This window comes from Symphodus melops (genome assembly GCF_947650265.1).
Source record: "Symphodus melops genome assembly, chromosome: 7".
NCBI lineage: Eukaryota > Metazoa > Chordata > Actinopteri > Labriformes > Labridae > Symphodus > Symphodus melops.
The window spans coordinates 11,049,524-11,071,240 of record NC_136697.1 but is presented as its reverse complement, the minus strand read 5'-3'; the positions used below and the strand labels follow the sequence as shown (position 1 = coordinate 11,071,240).

The 21,717-nt window shown below is 41.5% G+C and overlaps 2 protein-coding genes across 2 annotated transcripts in view; one reads left to right on the top strand and one right to left on the bottom strand.

The window, feature by feature from the left end:
* Positions 1–7,185, bottom strand: part of LOC306826183 (myocilin-like) — a 17,730-nt gene extending 10,545 nt beyond the window's left edge. Inside the window, exon 1 of the mRNA XM_079347345.1 lies at positions 7,098–7,185. The gene's annotated coding sequence lies outside the window, so the exon portion shown is untranslated. The remainder of the gene's footprint in view (positions 1–7,097) is intronic.
* Positions 100–21,717, top strand: dnm3b (dynamin 3b). The gene is made up of 21 exons (XM_079347337.1): positions 100–387; positions 828–1,181; positions 3,518–3,591; positions 3,769–3,918; positions 5,965–6,168; positions 7,780–7,878; positions 8,079–8,239; positions 8,566–8,708; positions 8,834–8,969; positions 9,268–9,335; positions 9,824–9,962; positions 10,599–10,685; positions 11,297–11,367; positions 11,530–11,584; positions 13,069–13,182; positions 16,884–16,993; positions 17,808–17,922; positions 18,254–18,418; positions 18,596–18,828; positions 18,959–19,132; positions 20,073–21,717. The coding sequence occupies exons 2-21, from the start codon at positions 1,021–1,023 to the stop codon at positions 20,113–20,115; spliced, it is 2,502 nt and encodes an 833-aa protein (XP_079203463.1). The 5' UTR covers positions 100–387; positions 828–1,020; the 3' UTR covers positions 20,116–21,717.

The following is a 21,717-nucleotide window of genomic DNA, read 5'->3' as shown; positions in this document are numbered from 1 at the left end:
CTGTACCTACTCAGCCAATGGGGGTGGTGCATTTCGCTCCCCCTCTCCAATTTGGCGCTATCCATTGGTCCTCCGCCTCGTCAGTACCAGTGCAGACGCAGCTTCGCAATTGCACCGCGGAGCGCAGGAGAGGGCGAAAATGATTAATCTGTCAAAGCGGAATTTGTTTTCGGGATGAAGCCGCTGTGACATCCTCCTTATCTAAACGAAAAATCTACAGGAACACTGCAATTAATGCACGGGAATATACGATCCAGCAAGTGGTGCTTGTGTAATCGTGCAGAGTCTGGTCACTCGTCTTTGCTGCCTGATCTGCGCGTCGGTTCAGCACCGGACAGCGACCTGGACCATCGGATAGTGAAAACACCAAAGAAATACTGAGGCGGGGTACGTCCAGAACAACATTGTGATACATATGTGATTTTAACTATTGTTTATTTTCAACAGACGCTATTTCTGTTTGTCTGCACGCAGAAAAAGGACGCTTTCCTTTGCTGTTATTATGCGTGATTTGTGGGGGATTTTATGAAGCCTTGAACGCACCATTTTGCTCAATCTTGCTTAATGGAGCTCCAATCAACAAATGCCCTTGAAACTATAGGCTTCAGTGTGTTTGTGCGTGCGTGTGTGTGTGCGTGCGTGTGTGTGTGTGTGTGTGTGTGTGTGTGCGTGCGTGCGTGCGTGCGTGTGTGTGAATGCGTGTGTTTGTGTGTGTCTGTGTGCAAGAGGTTATGTTGGTTGTTGGAAGCAACTACGCAATTGTCTGTCCCTGTCCGTTCATATCTCCCTTCTCTGCCCCCCCTCTCCTCTCTCCTCTGTCTCCACAGTCGCTCCGACCCTCGCTTGGCTCGGGGCAACTCGCGGCTAGATGACTTCACTACATCAACAAGCGCCGCGGTATCCTGGACTAATATAGCAGCGCCACACATCCTCCCTCCTCCCTCCTCTTCCTTCTCCTCCTTCCTACTCTCATTCTCTCTCTCCATTCGTTGATCCGGAGTCCCTCCGTCTAAAGGCACCATGGGAAACCGTGGCATGGAGGACTTGATCCCACTGGTCAACAAGCTGCAGGATGCCTTCAGTTCCATCGGGCAAGCCTGCAACCTGGACCTGCCACAGATCGCGGTGGTCGGCGGCCAGAGTGCAGGAAAGAGCTCCGTGCTGGAGAACTTTGTGGGCAGGTACAATTGACCTCCAGGAATAGTATAATCCCTTCTCTTGCTAACCTTGAAGATGACATAAGAGGCCTATGGGGCCAATCTCTCTCTGCAGAGTTCAAACCATCTCTCCCTGAAGCTTAAAGTCACTGATGCACCAAGTCAATGCACACACCTTCAGATTTATTTCATGCATTAGCCTAAATATTTCCAAACACCACTGCCTTGTGGCTACTGACACAGGAAGGCAGGCATATTTGGGTTAGAGCAGCACCTGGGGATTTTTGGCCCAATCAGCACCAACTGCAGTCCCACACAGTCACTAGAAATAGCCATCTCTTCTTTCTTTCTTTTTTTTTTTGTTCCCAAGCATTCTTTCACACTCTCTAATATGCTTCTGACCCTCTAAAAATGCCACTCTGATGTTCTGTTGCATAAAATGGAGATTGCAGAAACGCATCACTGCCATTTTAAACCATAATCCTTCTGTGCATGCAGCAGTGTCTGAAACACATTAATATTCATCATCTCGCCCTGGATTCTGGTCAGTCATGGCAGATGTTTTATCAACAGCTGCACATGAGTGTATATTTACATCAAGATAAGGACCAAGCACTTCCTTGAGAAATGTTGGACAGAACAGCTGCCTTATAGCTACTACATGATGTGCTGTAATCTGAAGCCTTATTCTGCAATCAATATTACACGGTTCCATTCAGTTTTATAACCCTGCATTTTAAAGTAATTAAGTGCCGTGAAGTATAGGGGTTATTTTGTTTATTGTAGCTTTTCTTCTGGCTTTGTTTTTGTGTCTATGCTGGGATATGACGGTAAAAAAAAAAAAAAAAAGGTAAATGGTAAATGAGTTTGTATAGCACACTTTTTTAGTCTTCTGACTATACTCAAAGGGACCCTACATAATGTTTTTTTTTACAAGAGGTCAATTTACAGACCATGTTGGGCACAAGTCAGCCTGCAAACACAGCTCTTTATTATTTTCTGTAGCTCTTTAAGACAGCATGTTTTAGAAGTATTAAAGATAGTTTTACATTGTTTTTACTGGTGTAGTAGAAGATGCTGCTGAGTTGCCCCATGGGAAATGGTCCAATGAAGCGACTAAAATGATTAAGGATCTTTAAGTGTTGTATTTATTCTTTACCCTCTTTTTTGCCATCTGTCACTGCAAGTTCTTAACTTTGTAATGCGTTTTTTTATTCTGCTACTTGAACGTTCACAATGGCCAATTTGATCTGATACCAGCACGTTAGAAGAAGAAAATACAAGCATTATTATCTTTAACAGCTGTATGCCACTACATACTGTTACATTTCCTTGAAGTAAATTAAAATTTTGTCCAGAAGCAAAGTCTGACAATTACCAGACATTAAAAAAAAAAGTCAACTACGATTACTACTTTCTGGCTTTTATAAGGCACATGACTTTTTATATTGTCAATTGTTTTTACCTATATCTTCCAACTGTTACAGTGTTTTTTCTCATTATCACGCTCAGAGCAACAGAGTGAACATAATTAAGAAGTATCCCGAGTCCGACTCACTGTAGAAAAGTAAATGTTAATTGGAATTTTTATTTTAATTTTTTTATGAGTCGAAGGTTGTATCAGATCAATGTTCTCGTTGATACTCCATCCTGCCTCCCTCGTTAACTAAAACACAGTGCTACTAGCTTTATTGCTAGCATCATTGCTTTGTTCGACCAAATAGTTCCATTCAAATGTATTTTAACAGGCACGTGTGCAGGTCATGATTGATGCATTGATTTTTTTTTCTGTTGGTCCACTCATTGAGAGTTGAGACGCTGAGTAGTGATCCATCTGTCCTGAGCTGTCTCTGCACAGTGCTGAATGGACAAGAAGAGGACCTGTCGCTTTTCGTGGGGTCGATATGTGTTAATAAGGTTTATTGGAAAATACCTTTAGTGGGTGGTGTAGCAGTCTGTGGTGTCCTCTATTGGACACACATCTATAAACATGCAGCATGAGTCAGTGTTGATCCTCTAAGGAAATGGTGAAGTCACCATTTTAACTGAGAAAGCTCCTCATCAGCGATGCAGCTTTTCATTGTCACCTGTTGTTTATCAGGTCTGATGGTTCTTTTGGGTAGAAGCACTTTAAGGTGCAGCAGGAAAAGCTACAGAATAGGCTTTTTTCTGTATTTAACTGGCTTATTCCATAACAGATTAGTGACATTAAAGAAGCTACAGTTTGCATGTCATTATAGCAAGAGCTAAGCAATGTTCCCTTCAGTAGTGAAAAATATGAAGATATCATAATGCTTCATATGCCTTCTTTGACAAATGTTTGTTTTGGCTACACTTTAATGAGGTTTGTTTTTCTTCAGGGACTTCCTGCCCCGTGGATCTGGCATTGTCACCCGCAGGCCCCTGGTTCTGCAGCTTATCAGCGCCACTGCAGGTGGAAGCACACACATTTACACACCCACTCATTCTAGCATTTGCACATACACATGGATGAAGCTTTTACCACTGTATAAATGCCCCTTCCTCTTCCCTGTCATTTTGTTTTGCTTTCATACACAAGAAAGCAGAGCCACTAATCGAGGTTATATGGTCTTGATTTTCCTCCTGTCAGAATGGGCTGAATTCCTGCATTGCAAAGGGAAGAAGTTCACAGACTTTGATGAGGTTCGTGCAGAGATCGAGGCCGAGACGGACCGTGTCACAGGGGCCAACAAAGGCATATCTCCTGTCCCCATTAACCTGCGGGTTTACTCCCCACATGGTGAGAGTCCATAATGCAACTCAGCTTTTCTCTTCTTTCAAGAACACTTCTGAATCAAAATAGAGCGTGCACACTGCGAGTCATCATTTTCTCACTCTTTGTACTTTTTGCTGGCAAAAAGTGTTTTAAAAACTGGGTCATCTGACCCAAAGAATATGACTCTGCTTACAAATAATGATATAAAGAGGAATTTGTATGCTGAGGAGCTAAAAGAAGGCTGCTCTGTGTTTATTATATGACCGAATATGACATGCTCCAAATACTATACTGATGCTATTGTCCGAGATGTATTTATTCATGTGAATGTGGTCCTTTTTCCACAAGAGCTTTGAAAAGAATTCAGATTAAAATAATGAACTTTTTGATTATCTGAAATCCTCAGCCACTTGGCTACTTGCAGATATTGCAAATATTTGGTGAATAGCTTGAAAACAGCTATAGGAATTGCTTGGAAAGTAGCTATCAATTTAAATGTAATCCTTTCTGTTAGTATGCACAATACACTTCAAAGAACATCAGAATTATATCTTATTATCACAAGGTTCAACTACTTGTTAGCTTTTATGGTTGCACTATACCAATTCATTGTCACCCTAAATTGTAGTCAAAGTTTTAACTAAAAGAGGTTTAGACAGCTTTTAATGAGACACACATTGTTTTGTGTACATGTTTTTACTCCACATTTACACCAAGGCATGCAGCTAACTGTTGTTTAGCCTAGCTAACATAGATACTGTAATATGTATGGTGTGTGTATCTGACCCAGCCCTACACACACTATTACCGTACATGTTGTTTGATACTGTTGTAAATTTGGAGATTTAAGATGCATCAAACTAGAGAACATTATTTCTCCAATGTTGGCTTAAATACTAAATGTTGTTAGCTCGTTTAGTGAATTCAGATGTTTTCAAGCTTAACGGCAGTAAATGTACAAAGTCATGTAACATTTACATGTGTATTGTCATTTAGCTAGTTCTTCCTCATCCTACAGCTTACACATTTTTAAATTAAAAGCTCAGCTCAAAGTTCTACTATAACAAGATCACTTTTCCAAGACTTGCACGACGCTGAAATTATTTTACAAGAGTTTTATTGAAAGAGTATTGACCTTTTGTATTTAGTGTTATGGAAGAGCATTGTCCGTACAAAATAGGGAACAAACAGTATTCATCTGGTTAATAAGCTGTGGTTATACAGAATGAACTCAGCACTCTGCACCTTAACTTGCTACTGACATCCTTCATTTAATCATGTGCTGCTTTAATGTTTTTGTCTGTGCTGTCCTGTACATGTTTGTTTGTGTTGTGTTTTAAGCTCCCGCTTTAAGGCAAATTATGGGCAATAAAGGTTTCATTCATTTATTCAAGCAGAAATTAATGTTACTGCGAAGCTGGCCAGTTGTAAAACAAGACATGTTTATTTAACCAGGAACGGAACTCTTTTTGATGAGTGTCCTGGCAAAGACAAGCAGCAGCACAATTTACAAAAACACAAAATGACAAATTTAAACAGAAAATATTTGTCAAGATTATCCACAAACACGTTAGGAAGAACATTGACTGCCTGATGTGTTCATATCCCAATAAATCTAACAAGAGCAGTTTAATTTTCAGATCTTTTTCTAAGTCATTTCAAGTAAAGGGAGCAGCAAACTACAACAACACTTTTTTCCCCCTGGTTTAGTTCTGACTTTTGGGACAGACAATTAGAAAAGATCCTTTACATTTTAAGTCCCTTTATTCTCCTGACTGATGAAGGAATTAGACCTAAGATATGCTTGTACATATACCAGTGTTTAAGTCTCTGTTTGAGTCTGTGTATGGTCAAAGACTTCCATCCAACACGTGCATACAAAGAACAGTGACGAGTGAGATATTTAAAATTGGGTAATCATTGCATGTTTTTGCATCTTGAAAGAGTGATGTTAAGCGACAACGACTATCCAAGCTCAATGTGGAGTAAACAATGATTTTCCACCTTTAACTAGCAATAAGCCACATGAAGGTGAAAATGTTCTTATATTTCCTCCCTGTGACTTTGCAGTGCTGAACCTGACTCTCATCGACCTGCCGGGGATCACCAAGGTGCCCGTCGGAGACCAGCCTGTGGACATCGAGCAGCAGATTAGGGAAATGATCATGCAGTTCATCACCAGAGAGAGCTGCTTGATTTTGGCCGTCACTCCAGCAAACACCGACCTGGCCAACTCTGATGCCTTGAAACTGTCCAAGGACGTGGATCCACAGGGTGAGGAAAGGGCATGGAGATGATGGAAAAGAGATTTAGAGTTATAGAGGTAGTCGGACAGACGTGGAAAAACAGAATGGAAGTAAAGGAAGCTCTGAAAGGTGGCCATGTGCTCGGGGAGTGTAACCTGAAGCAGATGCAGGGTATCTAACCACTCACCTAAATGTGGAAACATAACATAGATAGATAGATAGATAGATAGATAGATAGATAGATAGATAGATAGATAGATAGATAGATAGATAGATAGAAAGAAAAAGAAAATCTGACACAGACGGCTGGATTTCAAGAAACATATAGACTATGAAGATGGAAGAGGAAAAAGAGGCTTCTCAGTTGGGATGCTGAGCAAGGTCAAGAAATGAGAAATAAATTAAATTAATATAATGCCCACGTAGTTTGACCTTCAGACAGGAATGGAGTACAGAGGAGAAGAGGATGAAGTAGCTAAGAAGCAGAGTACTCGGACGCAGTGACCTTGTGGGAGAGATGAATTATATCAGAAATGGAGACAGAGTGAAAGGTGGAAAATTTTAAAAGGAAGTGTATAGAGGAAAGATGCTAACAGCTAAAGATGCTGAAAGAGAATAAAGATGCATTTAAACTGTAGAATCCAATATAAGTAAGCAAAAGAGGAAACATTCAAGTTATCTTAACATCATCATAAAAAGTTTAACTCAAAGAAACTTAAGCCTGGTTTCCTTTAATAAAATCACATGACATACCTTCAGCTTGTTTGGAAATAAAGGTTTGTAACCCTTAAAAGACAAGTGATAATTAATTTGAACCCTTAGGTATTAAAGCACTGCAAGCGGCTAGGCTAACTGCACCAGCATCCTGTTGCTTGCCTTCGCTTGCGTGCTCGTACATACAGGAGTTAGCATCTTCATCGGCTGTGAAACTCACAGGTTCTAGAGGAATTATCTTACCTTTTCAATGTGAAGCCTTCTCTGGGTTAGTTTTTATCCTCAAAACTGATGGAAGCTACATCCATGAAGGAGAATCTCTCCTGTGTTCACTTTACGCTGGTCAGATTCTAGTTTGACTGACCATCTTCAACAGATAAAACCTTTTTCTGGTTTCTTTTGCTTGGAGTCTGCGAAGGAGTCTGTGTTGAATTAGAGGTTGATTGATTATTTGTAACAACAGATTCTATCTTAGTTTCATTCTCCATCCAGTCAGGCACAACTGTTGCTCTCCGTAAGCAGAGCTGTGTGAGGAGGACATCGAGGACACGCAGAGACATCACTTCCTGCAGCTTTTGCGGGAAATCGAACCAGGCGTCAAAAAATCAGCTAACCCTTCTCTTACTATCTACGACTAAAGCACAATTTAATTATGTGACAAAGTCACATATAGCCCCTTTAAAAAACAAAGCCTTCAATGTGCTTAAAATCTCAAATAATTATTTCCTCTGACGGTGCTTTTCAAACTGCTTGTTGAATTGATAAACAACACGATTTATTTAGAAGCTGTTAAAAGGGGTTCCTGTAAATGATGAAAAGAAGATTGGCTCGGTTCAGAAAAGTTACTAAGCAGTAGATGACTGGGTCATATCAAAGTGGGCAGACAGTCACATCCGTTCCAAACCTTTTCTGCTGCCTTTTTTAGGTCTACGAACTATTGGAGTGATCACCAAACTCGATTTAATGGACGAGGGCACAGATGCACGAGATGTGCTGGAGAACAAGCTGCTGCCACTGCGAAGAGGTGTGTGTGTGTGTGTGTGTGTGTGAAACATTATTTTGCTATTCTCATTCACTCTCAAATTCTCTCTTTGTGTTAATTATCACTGGTTGTAATAACGCTGGCCTTCTACCTTATTTCCATTCCACCCTCCGCGGCCTCTCCCTCCTGGGATTGGGATTTCTTATGTCTCTCAATTTATGTCCCTGTTTATTCATCCTCAGGTTATATTGGAGTGGTGAATCGCAGTCAGAAGGACATAGATGGAAAGAAAGATATCAAGGCTGCTCTGGAGGCTGAGAGGAAGTTCTTCTTTTCCCACCCGTCGTACAGGCACATGGCGGATAAAATGGGCACCCCGCGCCTGCAGAGAGTGCTCAACGAGGTGATCATAGATTTTCTCCTGGAGCTTTCCAACTGAGCACTTTACATGATTAATAAGAGGGCGGCCTTTTTTTTTTTTTTTCCACTTCTGTTGTACCAAACATCAGTGTGGGTGATACAAGATGTCAGTAGGTGGAAAATGCTCTCACAGTTTCTAGTTCCTAATAATTTATGATTTCACTCTTTCTGTTTGTGCACTATTGTTCGTTGAAGTAAAAGTCTTACATTTTAAATCTCTGTGCTGTTAGAAGACCCAGAATGTAATCTTCTTACTGATGCTCATGTGTGATTACATTTTGTTGTATTTTGCTGGCTTTCTGTTTATAGCAACTGACGAACCACATCCGGGACACCCTGCCATCGTTCCGCAGTAAGCTGCAGTCCCAGCTGTTGGCTCTGGACAAGGAGGCCGAGGAATACCGGGGATACCTACCTGATGACCCGTCACGCAAAACCAAACAGCTGCTGCAGTCAGTAGCCTGTTTTTCTCACAACAAGAGCTTATAACATTCCTTCTTTTAAAAAATAAAAAACCTGGCATTTAGATATCCGAGGTTACACGAGGGCTTGTGTTTGTCATTTTGATTTGTTACAGGATGGTGCAGCAGTTCTCTGTGGACTTTGACAAAAGGATTGAGGGTTCAGGGGATCAGGTGGACACAGTGGAGCTGTCTGGTGGAGCAAAAATCAACCGTATCTTCCATGAGCGTTTCCCCTTTGAGCTTGTCAAGGTGATAAATCAGACATGAAGACGACAAAACAAGAGGAACAGTCAGCTGTATTCTATTTATTTGAATGTTTCGCACACACAGATTTTTTTCTTAAAATCAGGTTTATGCTATTCATGATTTACTTAGATCACCTTTCACGTCCTCTTACAGCAGCACATTTATTCTCCTTTTTTCTTGTAATTATAATTGTTTTTCTAACGTTTATCAATCTATCTCTCCGACCAGTCTGTCCCTCATCTTTATTAGTTTTAAACTTGATTTTCACATCTGTCTTAACTCCTCCTCTGTTTCCCCCAAGATGGAGTGTGATGAGAAAGAGATGCGGCGTGAGATCAGCTATGCTATCAAGAACATCCACGGTATCAGGTAGGAATATGTCTACTGATAAATGAATGAACTGATTTTTAAATCTCCCAATGTTTCCACGGACATCACAGGATTCCTCCTATTCAACTGACAAGGGACGTTTGCTCTCTTGTATTAGTCTTTGTTAGTGTATAAGTAATACGTTTAATGACTGATAACAAGTCAATTAAACACATATGTTTGAATTTCATACATGGGTTGGATTGGGATTTTTAAAAAAGGGGAGGCATGCTATAATTCTTGTTTTGCTATTCCAACTTTCTTCTGAGTTTCCATTTTTTTTGAGAGTCATCGAACCTTAACAATTGTTCACACGCAGGAGAGACTTTAAATAATACATCACATTTTAGCCTAGATTTCCTAAAAAAGAAATACCTGGTGCACTGAGGCGTTCCTACATTTTTTAAAATGTTTTTTTCTATCTAATCTGAATACAGATGAATATATACTGTACTTTGTTCTGTCCCCCTCCTCTTGTTGTAATTCAGGACTGGCCTCTTCACTCCCGACATGGCGTTTGAGGCTATCGTGAAGAAGCAGATAATGAAGCTGAAAGGACCCTGTGTTAAGTGTGTGGACATGGTCATCCAGGAACTGATAAACGTCGTACGCCAGTGCTCCAACAAGGTAAAACATGTGACTCATGAGGGTTTGCAAGAGAGGAGGTCATACAGAAGGACAGTTGACAGTTCTTGAAGAAAAGAAAAACTTTTCAATTGATAAATCTTTTGAAAAAAAAAAAAAATATATATATATATATATATATATATATATACACATACATATATACATATAGTATATATTTATTTATTTTATGGACTTTAGCCTTCATACATGGGCCAGAACAAATGTTATTACGAGAGACTTATTAGAAAAACAGATGCTTCAGGCTCGTAAAGCTGTTCCAACTCATTTTGAGCCCCAGGAGGACAGTTTTGAATTCTTAATATAATAAAGCCTTTGAAAAGTTTTTCTCTCTCTTTTAACTTAAAATGAAAAACATGAAGGGGCAATAAAGGTTTTTATCCATTAATTTTCTCACTCATAATCTGTTGACTTGTAAAACAGTTAACTTAAAAAAGCTAAACAATGGTTTTCATGTAGTTCAAATAAAGTCTGTTATTATTAATGTGATAAAAAGTGAAAGGTTTGAGATAATCTGCTGTTTCAGAATATAATTCCAGTTTCCCTCTGAGTTTGTCACTATTGTTACGTTTGATTTATTGTGTCCAATCAATGATCATCTTGCTGTTTTGTTCTCAGCTGGAGAGCTTCCCCATGCTGCGTGAAGAAACTGAAAGAATTGTGACATCTCATATCCGAGACAGAGAGAGTCGGGCCAAAGACCAGGTGAATAGTTGACGGACATGCACATTTATTAATGACTGACAGCGTGACCTTTTACACACACCCATGCATGAACAGCAAACACTGGTACCAAGTATAACTGCATACGGAGAGATCTACTTCCATTTTTGTCATTGTGTTGTAGAATTTAAAGATTCATTTGCAAGGGTTATTATTATTATAAGTTTATTATTCACACTGTTTAACATAAAGAAATACAGTACCTCATCTTTGTGACGAGTGTTTCAAGAAGAGCAGTGCCACTATCATGTGACTGGTTAGCTTAGCTTAGCTTAGCATTAAGACTGGAAGCGAGGGAAACAGCGGGCCTAGCATTTTCAAGAGGTCACAAAAATCCACATATTAGCAAACCTCTAAATCTCACATATAAAGATTTTACTGTATATGTCATCAGTTTAATCATGATATGTGTTGGTTTTCTGCACATACAGATAAACTAGCTTTTCATCATGGCTTCCTTAACGCTAATAAGCTAACAATCTACAAACAGTAAAGCATGAAATATGACTTTTGTATCAAGCTTTGAATCTTAACTCTCATGAATAAAACTATTCAAAATGCTTCATGTTAATGTGTTTTTTTTTTCGTTCCAGGTTCTGCTGTTGATAGACATTGAGCTCTCTTACATCAACACCAACCACGAAGACTTCATTGGCTTTGCAAAGTAAATTGTCTTTCCGTTCCCTCCCTTTTAAAGTGATGAATTATTTATGAATGAAAATGTCAGGCTGGTGAAAAAAGAATGTTCTTTGACTCCTGTTAACCCTTTTTCTCCCCATCACCCCGTCTCTCCGGTCGTCTCTGTGTTGTTGTTTGTCTTTTGCAGTGCGCAGCAGAGGAGCAGCCAGACTAATAAGAGCCAGAGTTCAGCAACGAATCAGGTAAGCATTTGCCGCGTCTTGTCGGTCATAAACAAACCCAGAGCACAAGGTCGAGGGATGATTGCACAGCCACACAGCAGCAGGACGGCTGCTGCAGAGAGAAAGCAGACAGAGAGATGCAATCTTTTGCTTTTGACATACTTGATCTTATTTACATGGGAGATTTTGCCATGATTTTATATTTTAGTCATGTGTGCTGTATCATGTTTAGTTTAGCACCATTGTTGTTCTGTGCTTTGTTTGCTTCTTTGGTTTCATACGTTTATCTCCGTCGGGTTCTATTACTTTTTCCTCCATCACCACTTGTGTTTATTGTTGAGACCTCTCCCCTTTCTTTGAACCCCTCCCTGTGTCATCAAGGTGCCACTTTGCATTTCATCCCCATCCCTTAGTGAGATTCTCAGATGCCCTCTTATGGGTGACTGTTGGTGAGTATCTCTCATTATGGGTCATGGTTTGCAATGTCGTTTCTGCCTGCAGTAACACTTCTGCCCATTGTGTGGTGCTCTCTCCAGCACTGATGCTTAACAACCTGTCAGTGTCTCCTTTTCCACTCTGACAGGTCATGAGTGGCAAATGAGTTGTGTGTGCTGATTTTTTTTTTTGCTGGGGCTTTCTCGTCATCATAAGCTGCACTTGAAACAGCTGACATTTTTGTAGTACCACAAGGTTTCTAAACAAGCCACATTCCTTCCTGTTGCAGGCCTCCTCTCCTCCCGCATCAGGTCTTATTGTAAGAGTTTGCTATCTAACCGTTTACTCTCTAACAACACCCCCCCCACCTACAGTGCCAAAGTCTGCAGACTACAAGGGGTTGCCATCCAGACAAATGGAAATTAAACATTTTCAAGTAAAACAATCATTCCAACAAGAAAAAATTGCAGAACAAAGAGGCCTTTCAGTACCCAAATATCTCTTGTATTTGTGTCGCTGACATAAAGGCTTTTGTAATGGTTTGGGTAACCTCCTTAGTGAGTCTTAGGCGGCGCAATACTGACAGTAATCTAACCTAATGATCACTTGGCACTGTGCCCTCTGGCTTGTTTACGTCGGGCCTTTAGGGTTAATACACTTAACACGGCAGACACACACATGCTCTATACATCGTGTGCCTGAAGCACTTAACACAATGGTAACGCAACGGTTCTACGCAACTAATACGGCTCCCTGCATGAGACTGCACTCACGCACACACAGTCACATGCTCGTCTCTGAGTGAGTCACAGAGACACACCTAACCTGACCTTCACACACACACACACACACACACACACGTTTCATCCCAGCACTAGACATGATGTTTTGTTGATGTTGTTACAGAGGTGAGTTTTTATTTTTATTTTTAAAAAGAGTTCCTATAAGCTCTGTTTTTTTTTTGGGGGGGGGGGGGGGGGGGCTGAAAAGGTTTTTTTTTTGTACTTTAATAACTCTTTTTTTTTAATACAGTAGCTATGTCTGACTTTCTGACCTTACCGTCCCCTCAGGTCATTCGTAAAGGCTGGTTGACCATCAACAACATCAGCATCATGAAGGGAGGAGCCAAAGAGTACTGGTTCGTGCTGACTGCTGAAAGCCTCTCCTGGTTCAAGGATGATGAGGTAATTGTCAAGCAACTGATTTTCAAATCTGCACGTTGCTATCTTTCAGCTCATTGTTTTGTCAAGCAGCAAAGCACCTCGAATGCTGTTCTACAAATTAATTTCCTTTCATAATTTTGGCCAGCTATTTTGTCTGAATACATTCGCTCCATTTCCTGCTCAGCCTCAAACAGCAGACAGACAAAACGTTTTCAGCTTCAGCACAAGTATTAAGATGCTAAAACTACAATTTTTTTTTCCAGAAGTCAGAGGGTTTGGGAATGTTTGCTTGATTTGAATTCATTCTTAGGACAACAATGTTGGGTTAAGGGTGAGTAAGATGTAAGTATTCACATCTTCATGGTGTGTAAATAAATATTTTAGGCATGACAAAGGAAAACACATCTCTGTAAACATCTGACTTCCCTTTAAACAAAAACTTAACGCATACTGATGTTGGATAAATAACTCAGATCTGGAGGATGTTCTTTAAAAGCTCTTTATTATGTCGTCTTCAATAACACACAAAGAAAAATACAAAATGACACGTCTGTTTTAGCACAAAGCTTTGCATGCACAGGATGCAGTTTTTGCTCCGTGGTGCGGTCGTGTTTGCTGGGCTGATGTCTATCTGCCTGTCTGTGCCTGCTGTACAGGTTGGAGGATATTCTGCACAGCAAGTGTAGATAGGCAGACACACTGCAACTCCTTCTGCCAGGCGGTGCCGTTTGTTGCGGCCTTGTTTGTTTATTGGACATTGTTTAGTCTCTTTGTCAGCGTGCAGTTCCAAGAGAACGGCACAGACTTCTCCATTGCTTTGATTGTAAAGACGATTTTTTTTTTTTACACACACACTTTTATTCATTTGTTTTTTGTTTTAAATAGTTAAGCTGTATTGAGGATTTAATTAACTCTAATATGTGAGCGAGACTTTGTAATTCATTCGTTCTCTCCATTCATCTTTTCTTTTGTCTCCGAGTTCCCCTTCTGCCCTTCCCACCTCTTTCCACTGGGAGTTCAGGCATTTGCTCCTTCATTTTGCAAATGTGGAACAGTCCAAATCCCTTCCAAATGTTATCGCACAGACAGAAATGTATGAAAGCACACTCAGGCCTCAGACAGCGCATGGGGGCCGCACAGCTCTTGAGTCTACAGATTGTCATTTGATACGTCAGTGTGGTAATATGGGAAATTATAGACTCCGCTGGATCGTCTGTGTGTTTCTGTTTTTACACTCGCTGAACTTTCTATAGTCACACACGTGCACACGCGGGAACACATGCACGCACACATCCTCCTCCCCCTCTTGGTGTGGTTGGCAAGTTACTTTGGAACTGCTCGCATACTTGGCAGGAAAAAACACACGTTTTTAATCCAAACATCAACCTCTAATGTTTAAGCAAAAAGAAAGCCCTCTGTAGGATACCCCTCCAAACTGTGCACAACACTCTGCCTGCAACAGTGAAAACGTTGCACTTTCAGTCTTTGAATTTTCCTAATTTGGCACAAACCAGCAACCAAAATTAGTTTCTACATTTATTCGGTTTGCACCTTTTGACTTCCCTCTTTTTGAATTTTTTTTTTTTTTTTTTTTTTTTTTTGACACCACAGCAATCTAACATCCGCCAAGTCTACCAAGTTCATTTTGGCCACCCACTGAAATAACTTCACTGGAGGTATCTGACTGTATTTTCAAACTGCACTTGATTGATTGGCCCTGGTTCCTCTGGCCTTTGCTAGATGCTTTGCAGCCACAGTCGCTCCTCCCCCCTTTCCAGTGGACCACATCTTCATCAGAGCACCAGGCCAGCAGCCTGCACACTTACTCATTCATGCCATAAATTACGTGAGATCTCTGAAGTTTGGCTTTAAATCGTATACCACTCTGACTGAAAACTGGTTGAAACTTTTAGTGTTTCGTTAGTGTTGAAATGGGTGATGTATGTTTATTCCGAAAACGAGTGAAAAGTAAGTGGTGAGTGTTAGAATGCACTTAGGACAAAATACAGATGATTATAGATCACATAGAGATGATAAATAGATTAAAAAACAAAGCAAAGGGTGAGAATGGTGATGCAAAAAAAAAATTCACATCTTGGAGACATGAAATACCAACAGAGAGACAGAGAGAGCCACACAGAAAGAAGAGCTGGCAGAAGAGGGTCCATGCCCAGTCTAACCAATGTGCAGACTACTGTACACCAGTATGACAATGAACAGGTAGTCTGAACACTGGGTGGACGGAGCCGGAGTTAAGAGTCAGGCCTTGTGTGCTGTTTTCTGCCCTTCCAGATGCTCGCGCCTCTGCCGTGTCTGGCCTCCCTTCGCCCCTCTCCATTTTGGCAGCAAGGATTCCGTCTATCGAAAAAAAACAAAAAAAAAAAACCTTTCGAAACTGCGATTTTGGCCTCCTCCGCGTTTGCCGCCTTCCCCCAGCTCTTGTTGTGCACATCTCTTGGGTTGTTTATTTGTTTTGGTTAAAACGTCTGAGCTCTGGGTCCCCTCGCGGTCCGTTTCGGTCACGCCGGCCATGAAGAGTATCCAGCCTTGACGTGGCATATTCGCTCAGACGACTGGGACAGACTGGCTGCACGTTCAGGGAGGGGATATCACAAAAAAGAGGGAAAGAGAGAAACGGGGGGGGGGGGGGAGAGAGAGAGAGAGAGAGGGAGTGAGAGAGAGAGAGGGAGTGAGAAAGGGAGAGGAAGAGGGAGGGGACCCGTGTGACCATATATGGGCCGCAGTGACCCCTTGGGGAATACGCCACAGAAGAGTCTGCAGAGTTTTCCTGTCTTCTCTTTTTTCCCTCCCTCCTCATCCTCTTTAATTCTTACCTGCGATCATTGACCAACACATTCTGCACCTTCAAACCAGATGTGGGCTCTCTTCTGCAAATCTTTTGCAAATCCACTTTTGCGCTTCTTCTCCCCTGCCTCTCCTCCTCCTCCTCCTCCTCCTCCTCCCTTCACCCACTCCTCTCCTTAACTTCTCCCTCCTTCCCCTGCTTCTCTGTGTGCTGCTAAGCACTACCAGATGTTGAGTTTTAACGCCAGGCTGTCATTTAATCTCTCTCCCTCTCACTCTCTCTCCCTCCTTCTTCTAAAAAATCAGGCAGGAAGTGGGCCCCTCTGGAATGGAAAGAAAAAATATTGAAAAAATATAGAGGGGGAGGGATAAAAGTCAAAAAGACATTTAAGAAAGATTGGGGCGAGGATGGAGAGTGAAAATGAGGAGCCGAGCTGCGTCCTGGCCGCGGGCTGTCCTTACCACGAGCGTCCACCTCAGAACTTTTAGGTTTTGAACTGCTCACTCTCTCGTTGTTGCGCATATCGACGTTTTCACCGCAGCCGGAGAGTTTACCCGGCTCTCTCCGACAAAAAAAAAAAAAACGCACCGTGAAGAACAACTGTGTCTTGACCCACACTGTAATGACTTCCACATGTGTTCTCCTTCTCCCTTTTCTTTCTCTGCCTCCCCCTTCTCCACCCTCCAACTTCCCCCTCTACCTCCCACTCTAATTTCTCCCCCATTCCTTCTCCCTCCTGTCACCCCCTTCTCCCTTAACTCACCCCCCTCTCTCCCTCTCCTTAAAATCCTGATTTCACCTTTCATCTACAGCTGTTATCTTGCACAAACGTTTGTGCCAAATGAATAAAAGAAAGGAAAAACAATACAGTAGATGAGTCATGAGCTCATGATCCTCCTGTTGTGCTCATTCACAGGAGAAAGAGAAGAAGTACATGCTCCCGCTGGACAACCTGAAGCTCCGCGATGTGGAGAAGAGTTTCATGTCCAGCAAGCACATATTCTGTATTTTCAACACAGAGTCAAGGTCAGTCGGGCGATCTGAAAGCACACATTTAACTTCTTTCATTCATATCTGCAAAATAAATCCAGTAGATTTAAAGCAAACCACATGCATGAGATCGAGTCAGAGAGTTCAAAGCCCTGTGTGTGCTGCAGCAGTGGATGAAATATGTTTTGGATTATGTGTTAAGTACAGTATGTATGCATGCATGTATGCATGATGGCAGACTGGAGCAGAGTGGAACTATTTCTAACAGATCTGCTGCACCGTTCATAAAGTTTGTCATTTATATAGTGTGGTGAAGAATCAAGTTGTTCAAAAAAAACAAAAAAACCCCCCCCCGCTACAATCAAAATAACAGACATTTTCAATTAAAATCACCAGGAAGAAATAGTTATTTGAATGTTATGATAGTAGGCTGGAATATTTTTATTTGGAGAACAAATGGCCAGCAGGAGCCCAGTCATTATATGAAACAGTAAAAAACAACCCGAGTATCAGCCCTGAACTTGCGTTGTTGGTGCAGAGAGTCCTGTGAAGTTAAACGGTACTTCAGTTTCATGATCCATTTCAGGAACTTCAAGGCTGGAGAGACAACATGTAACCTAAATCAATGCTTCCACATGTCACAGTTCATCACTTTTTCAAGACTTTTTAAACAAAGAAAAGTCCAGATCTTTTTACATTTTAATGATTCATATAGTTAGTCGATCATATTACACCACGTGTCTCATTAAAACACGTCTCCATGTTCTTATTTTGTTTACTTCAACATGAAATACAGAATACTAGCGCTTTAAATTTACCACCAAGTATGTTTATCTTCCTGGATGTTAAGGAATGTGTACAAGGATAATCGCACCCTGGAGTTGGCCTGTGACTCTCAGGATGATGTGGACAGCTGGAAGTCGTCTCTCCTGCGTGCGGGGGTCTATCCCGAGAAGACCACTACGGTCAGCAAACCCTTTCACTCTGTAACCAGTTGGTCTTTTTTTCCCCCCCATGGTTGGCAGTTTCTCAGCTTTAGTTTCTTTTATATTTTCTAAGTGATAGATTTTAAAACAAAATCTCCTATCCAGAATAAATGATGTTCTTAAATGAAAAGATTACTTCCACAACTTTGAACTTTCCACTATTTAAATCTTGCAGCAGTGCTGTGTGATCACGCATCTTAGCGCCAAACTCAGACACTTCACTCGATGTTTTTGAGCCTCGGCCTCTCTCTTTCTTTCATCCTCTTTCGTTACCTTTAAAATAAAGTGTTCCTACGTCGTCCCTCTACAGGTCGAGAGTGAGACCACGGCCACCACAGATAACTTCTCAATGGACCCTCAGCTGGAACGTAAAGTGGAAACCATCCGAAACCTGGTGGACTCCTACATGGCTATCGTGAACAAGTGCACCCGGGATCTCATTCCCAAGACCATCATGCATCTCATGATCATCAATGTAAGATAGCATTTCTCTGATGTGTGTTTGTAAAAGTCTGTTTTGTTAACACATACTTCTAGCAACATTGAAAATAATAACATAATAATCCTTTTTTGAGAATTGTAGTAGAGCTTTTTTAAAATGTATTTACACTGTTCTTAATCACCCTCCTGCACTTCCTGGTCCTGCCACTAGGTGAAGGACTTCATAAACGCTGAGCTGCTGGCTCAGTTGTACTCCACAGGCGACCAGAACGCTCTGATGGACGAGTCCCAGGAGCAGGCCCAGAGACGAGACGAGGTGCTGAGGACCCACCAGGCCCTGAAGGAGGCCCTCGCCATCATCGGTGATATCTCCACCTCCACCATCACCACCCCCATGCCTCCACCTGTCGACACCTCTTGGATGGGACCCGGGGGGAATCGCAGGTAAGGCAGTTGGAATTAAACTGGCCATGTACATTCATACTGCAGGCCCATTTAAAAAGCACTTTTGTAAACTGTGCTCATTTTTTTTTTTTTACTTTACACCTCGTGTTGTTTGATTTTATTTCTCCAGGTCTCCTCCACCTAGCCCCACTGCCCCCAGGAGGATGTCTTCAGGACAGCGTCCAGGTCCTCGGGGGGCCCCTCCACCTCCAAACCGCCCAGGACCCCTGGGGCCCTTCAATAACAGTGCTGACAGTCCTCAGGCCCCCAGCCGTCCAAACAGGGCTCCTCCCAGCATCCCCAGGTAAACACCTGTTTCACAGGTATTAAATATGTCATCTTATCTTGTCAAATTGATAAGAAAATATTCATTTAGACTGAAGAACATAGAAAAGTCTGAAACCATATTTTGCTATTTCTTTACCAAACCTCTCCTGTTCTTCTTGCTAACTGCTTTAAGACTTGAGTAAAAGAGTATGTTAGTTTTTTAGCTTAAAAGAAGAAGAAGAAAAGAAATCTTTTGTAAGATGACATACAGTAAATTCCAATCAATAATTAACAATAATCTCTGAGATTACTTGCTGAACAAGTGCAAGTGGCACATGGGATGTTTTGCACTGACATTTTTTTAAAATAAATAATAGAGACTGCTCATTAGAACTCGATGTCTTGCGTACAGAGAGTGTGTGTTCACGAAATGTTGACCTTGCACATTTATTGACCATTCCTAATTTATCTTTAGAAATAGTGATATTGCTCATTTTGAATGTGTGTGAGTGACATCACATTCATTTAACCCCTTGACGCCTGACTTTGTTTCCAATATTAAAACTTTTTTTTTTACATGTGTTTCTGCTTTCAAGTAGGTGCCAAATTAATTTGTATTTGAAAATAGCACATAAATAGATATTACATAGAAATAGCACATATATAGCACATCAAACAGATGTTGTTCTGTCTCTGACTGGTCCTATCACAAACTAATGCTTGCAAAAGTTTCCTAGGTATGTATTGAAAGTGCATCACCCGGCAGTGGAGGAATACGGACACTATTTTAGCTGCATTTGGAGCGGAAGCGGTTTGATGCAAATTCGCGACAATAGGCGTCAAGGGGTTAATCTGCAAAGTGTTTCTGAAATTGTGTGATAATTCAATCCTAACTTCTCCTTTTCTCCTTGTCTTTTTTTTATTCTTCTTCTATTGTTCCCTTTCTATCTTTATACAAACTGTCACCTCTACCCAAGCCGGCGACCCCCACCATCTCCAACAAGACAAGCCCCACCTTAAACCTCTTAAAGGGGGTTCCTCCATAATCTTATCTCCCTCTCTATCCCTCCCCCGCTCCTCCCCCCTCTCTCTTAGCCATGGTTCTGCTATCCTGGTCTCTCCTTTAGTGCAAACGCTGAAGTCGTTGACCCAAAATCCTGCCAGGTGACGATGTCCATATATCTATGTACAGTACGGTACTTGTCTTGTGGTGTATATGTATGTGTGCTTGTTGCTCGCCTGTTGTTCAGGTTTGCTTAGCAGATCCACTACCCCAGTATCCGTCCCTGGGACCCCAAAAACCTCCACCCGAGACACACACATAAACCCCCTTCACCAAGTCATCCATCTTGCTGCTTCTACATGAAAATATGCCGAGCAGTCGTACTGCCCTACTCATTCCAAAACGCAGCATGGCACATAAGCTGCTCTTATTGCATGGAAGTGTGTGTATGTAGAGTGTGTGTGCGTGTGTTTTGTGCGTTTGTATATGGGGACAGGACTTCGTTGCCTATATGTAGGCTGAGTTTATTTAGTATTGTATTAATTCATTGTATTATGGCCCCAACTAAGTGTTAATTATCAGCTTAATGTTCTCATAGGAACAGGAGTTTTATCTAGTATGTGTGTTAACGTGTGTGGGAGTAACTCTGTGTATGTGTGTGTGTGTTTGTGTGTGTGTGTGTGTGTGTGTGTGTGTAAGGGTGTGTGAGGACACGTGTGCATGTGCCGTCCGTCTGCACGTTCGTTGGAGTTTCAGTTGTGTTTGTTTTCATGGTCAAAACTGTTCAGGGTGAATCATAAAACCCATCGGGATACAATTAATATTGGACTTTTATGCGTTGTTACTGTGTTGTTGTAGCAGCCGTACACACACATGGCAAGGACGAGGAGCACCTTCAGAATTGTTATCTCTATGGAAACAGCATCAATAATACGATCAACCTCGTCATAGTTGTCCACCTGTGCCGTAGCAATGGTCCAGTTATGACCTTTTACCGCCATGAGCTCTGATTCAGACGCTGACTGCTGAGACGGAAGATGCCACTTGTGTCTCCATTTAGATTTTTCTCAGGTTTGAAGCTCCATGAACATCACAACCTGCCACTCTCTTCTCTACATGTCTTTCACTTTTGAGTTCTCTTCTCCCAATGTTAAAATCAGTCAGTCAGCATCTGTGCCCGAGCTTAAGGTGCTGTCGTAAGGTACAAGTGCTTCTCTGTCTGTTTGTTATTGTGTATGTGAGCCTAAACTGTGTTCTGATGTATATAGTCAATGATAAGGAGATACTGTACCTGTGGACTCAAACGACCTCATCAAGGATCTTATCGCTTTAATCGTTCTGTGTCTCTATTCACTAAATGCTCTTCTATTGAATTTAGACTGCCTTACTGGCATGAATTTCAACTCTTTATTGCCAAAGCTAAATGTAGAAAGAGAATCCGAAAGTCCAAGAAAAAAAACAAACGGAAAAACCTTTCTGTGGATGAACACAAATTGTTCCAGCTGTCGTGAGACTGCATTGTTTAGCAGAGGGCATAATGTTAAACAGGGGAATTACATCAGTTGTTATTTTCTGTGTCTCTGTATCACTACTCAAATAAACTTATTCCTCATAATGTC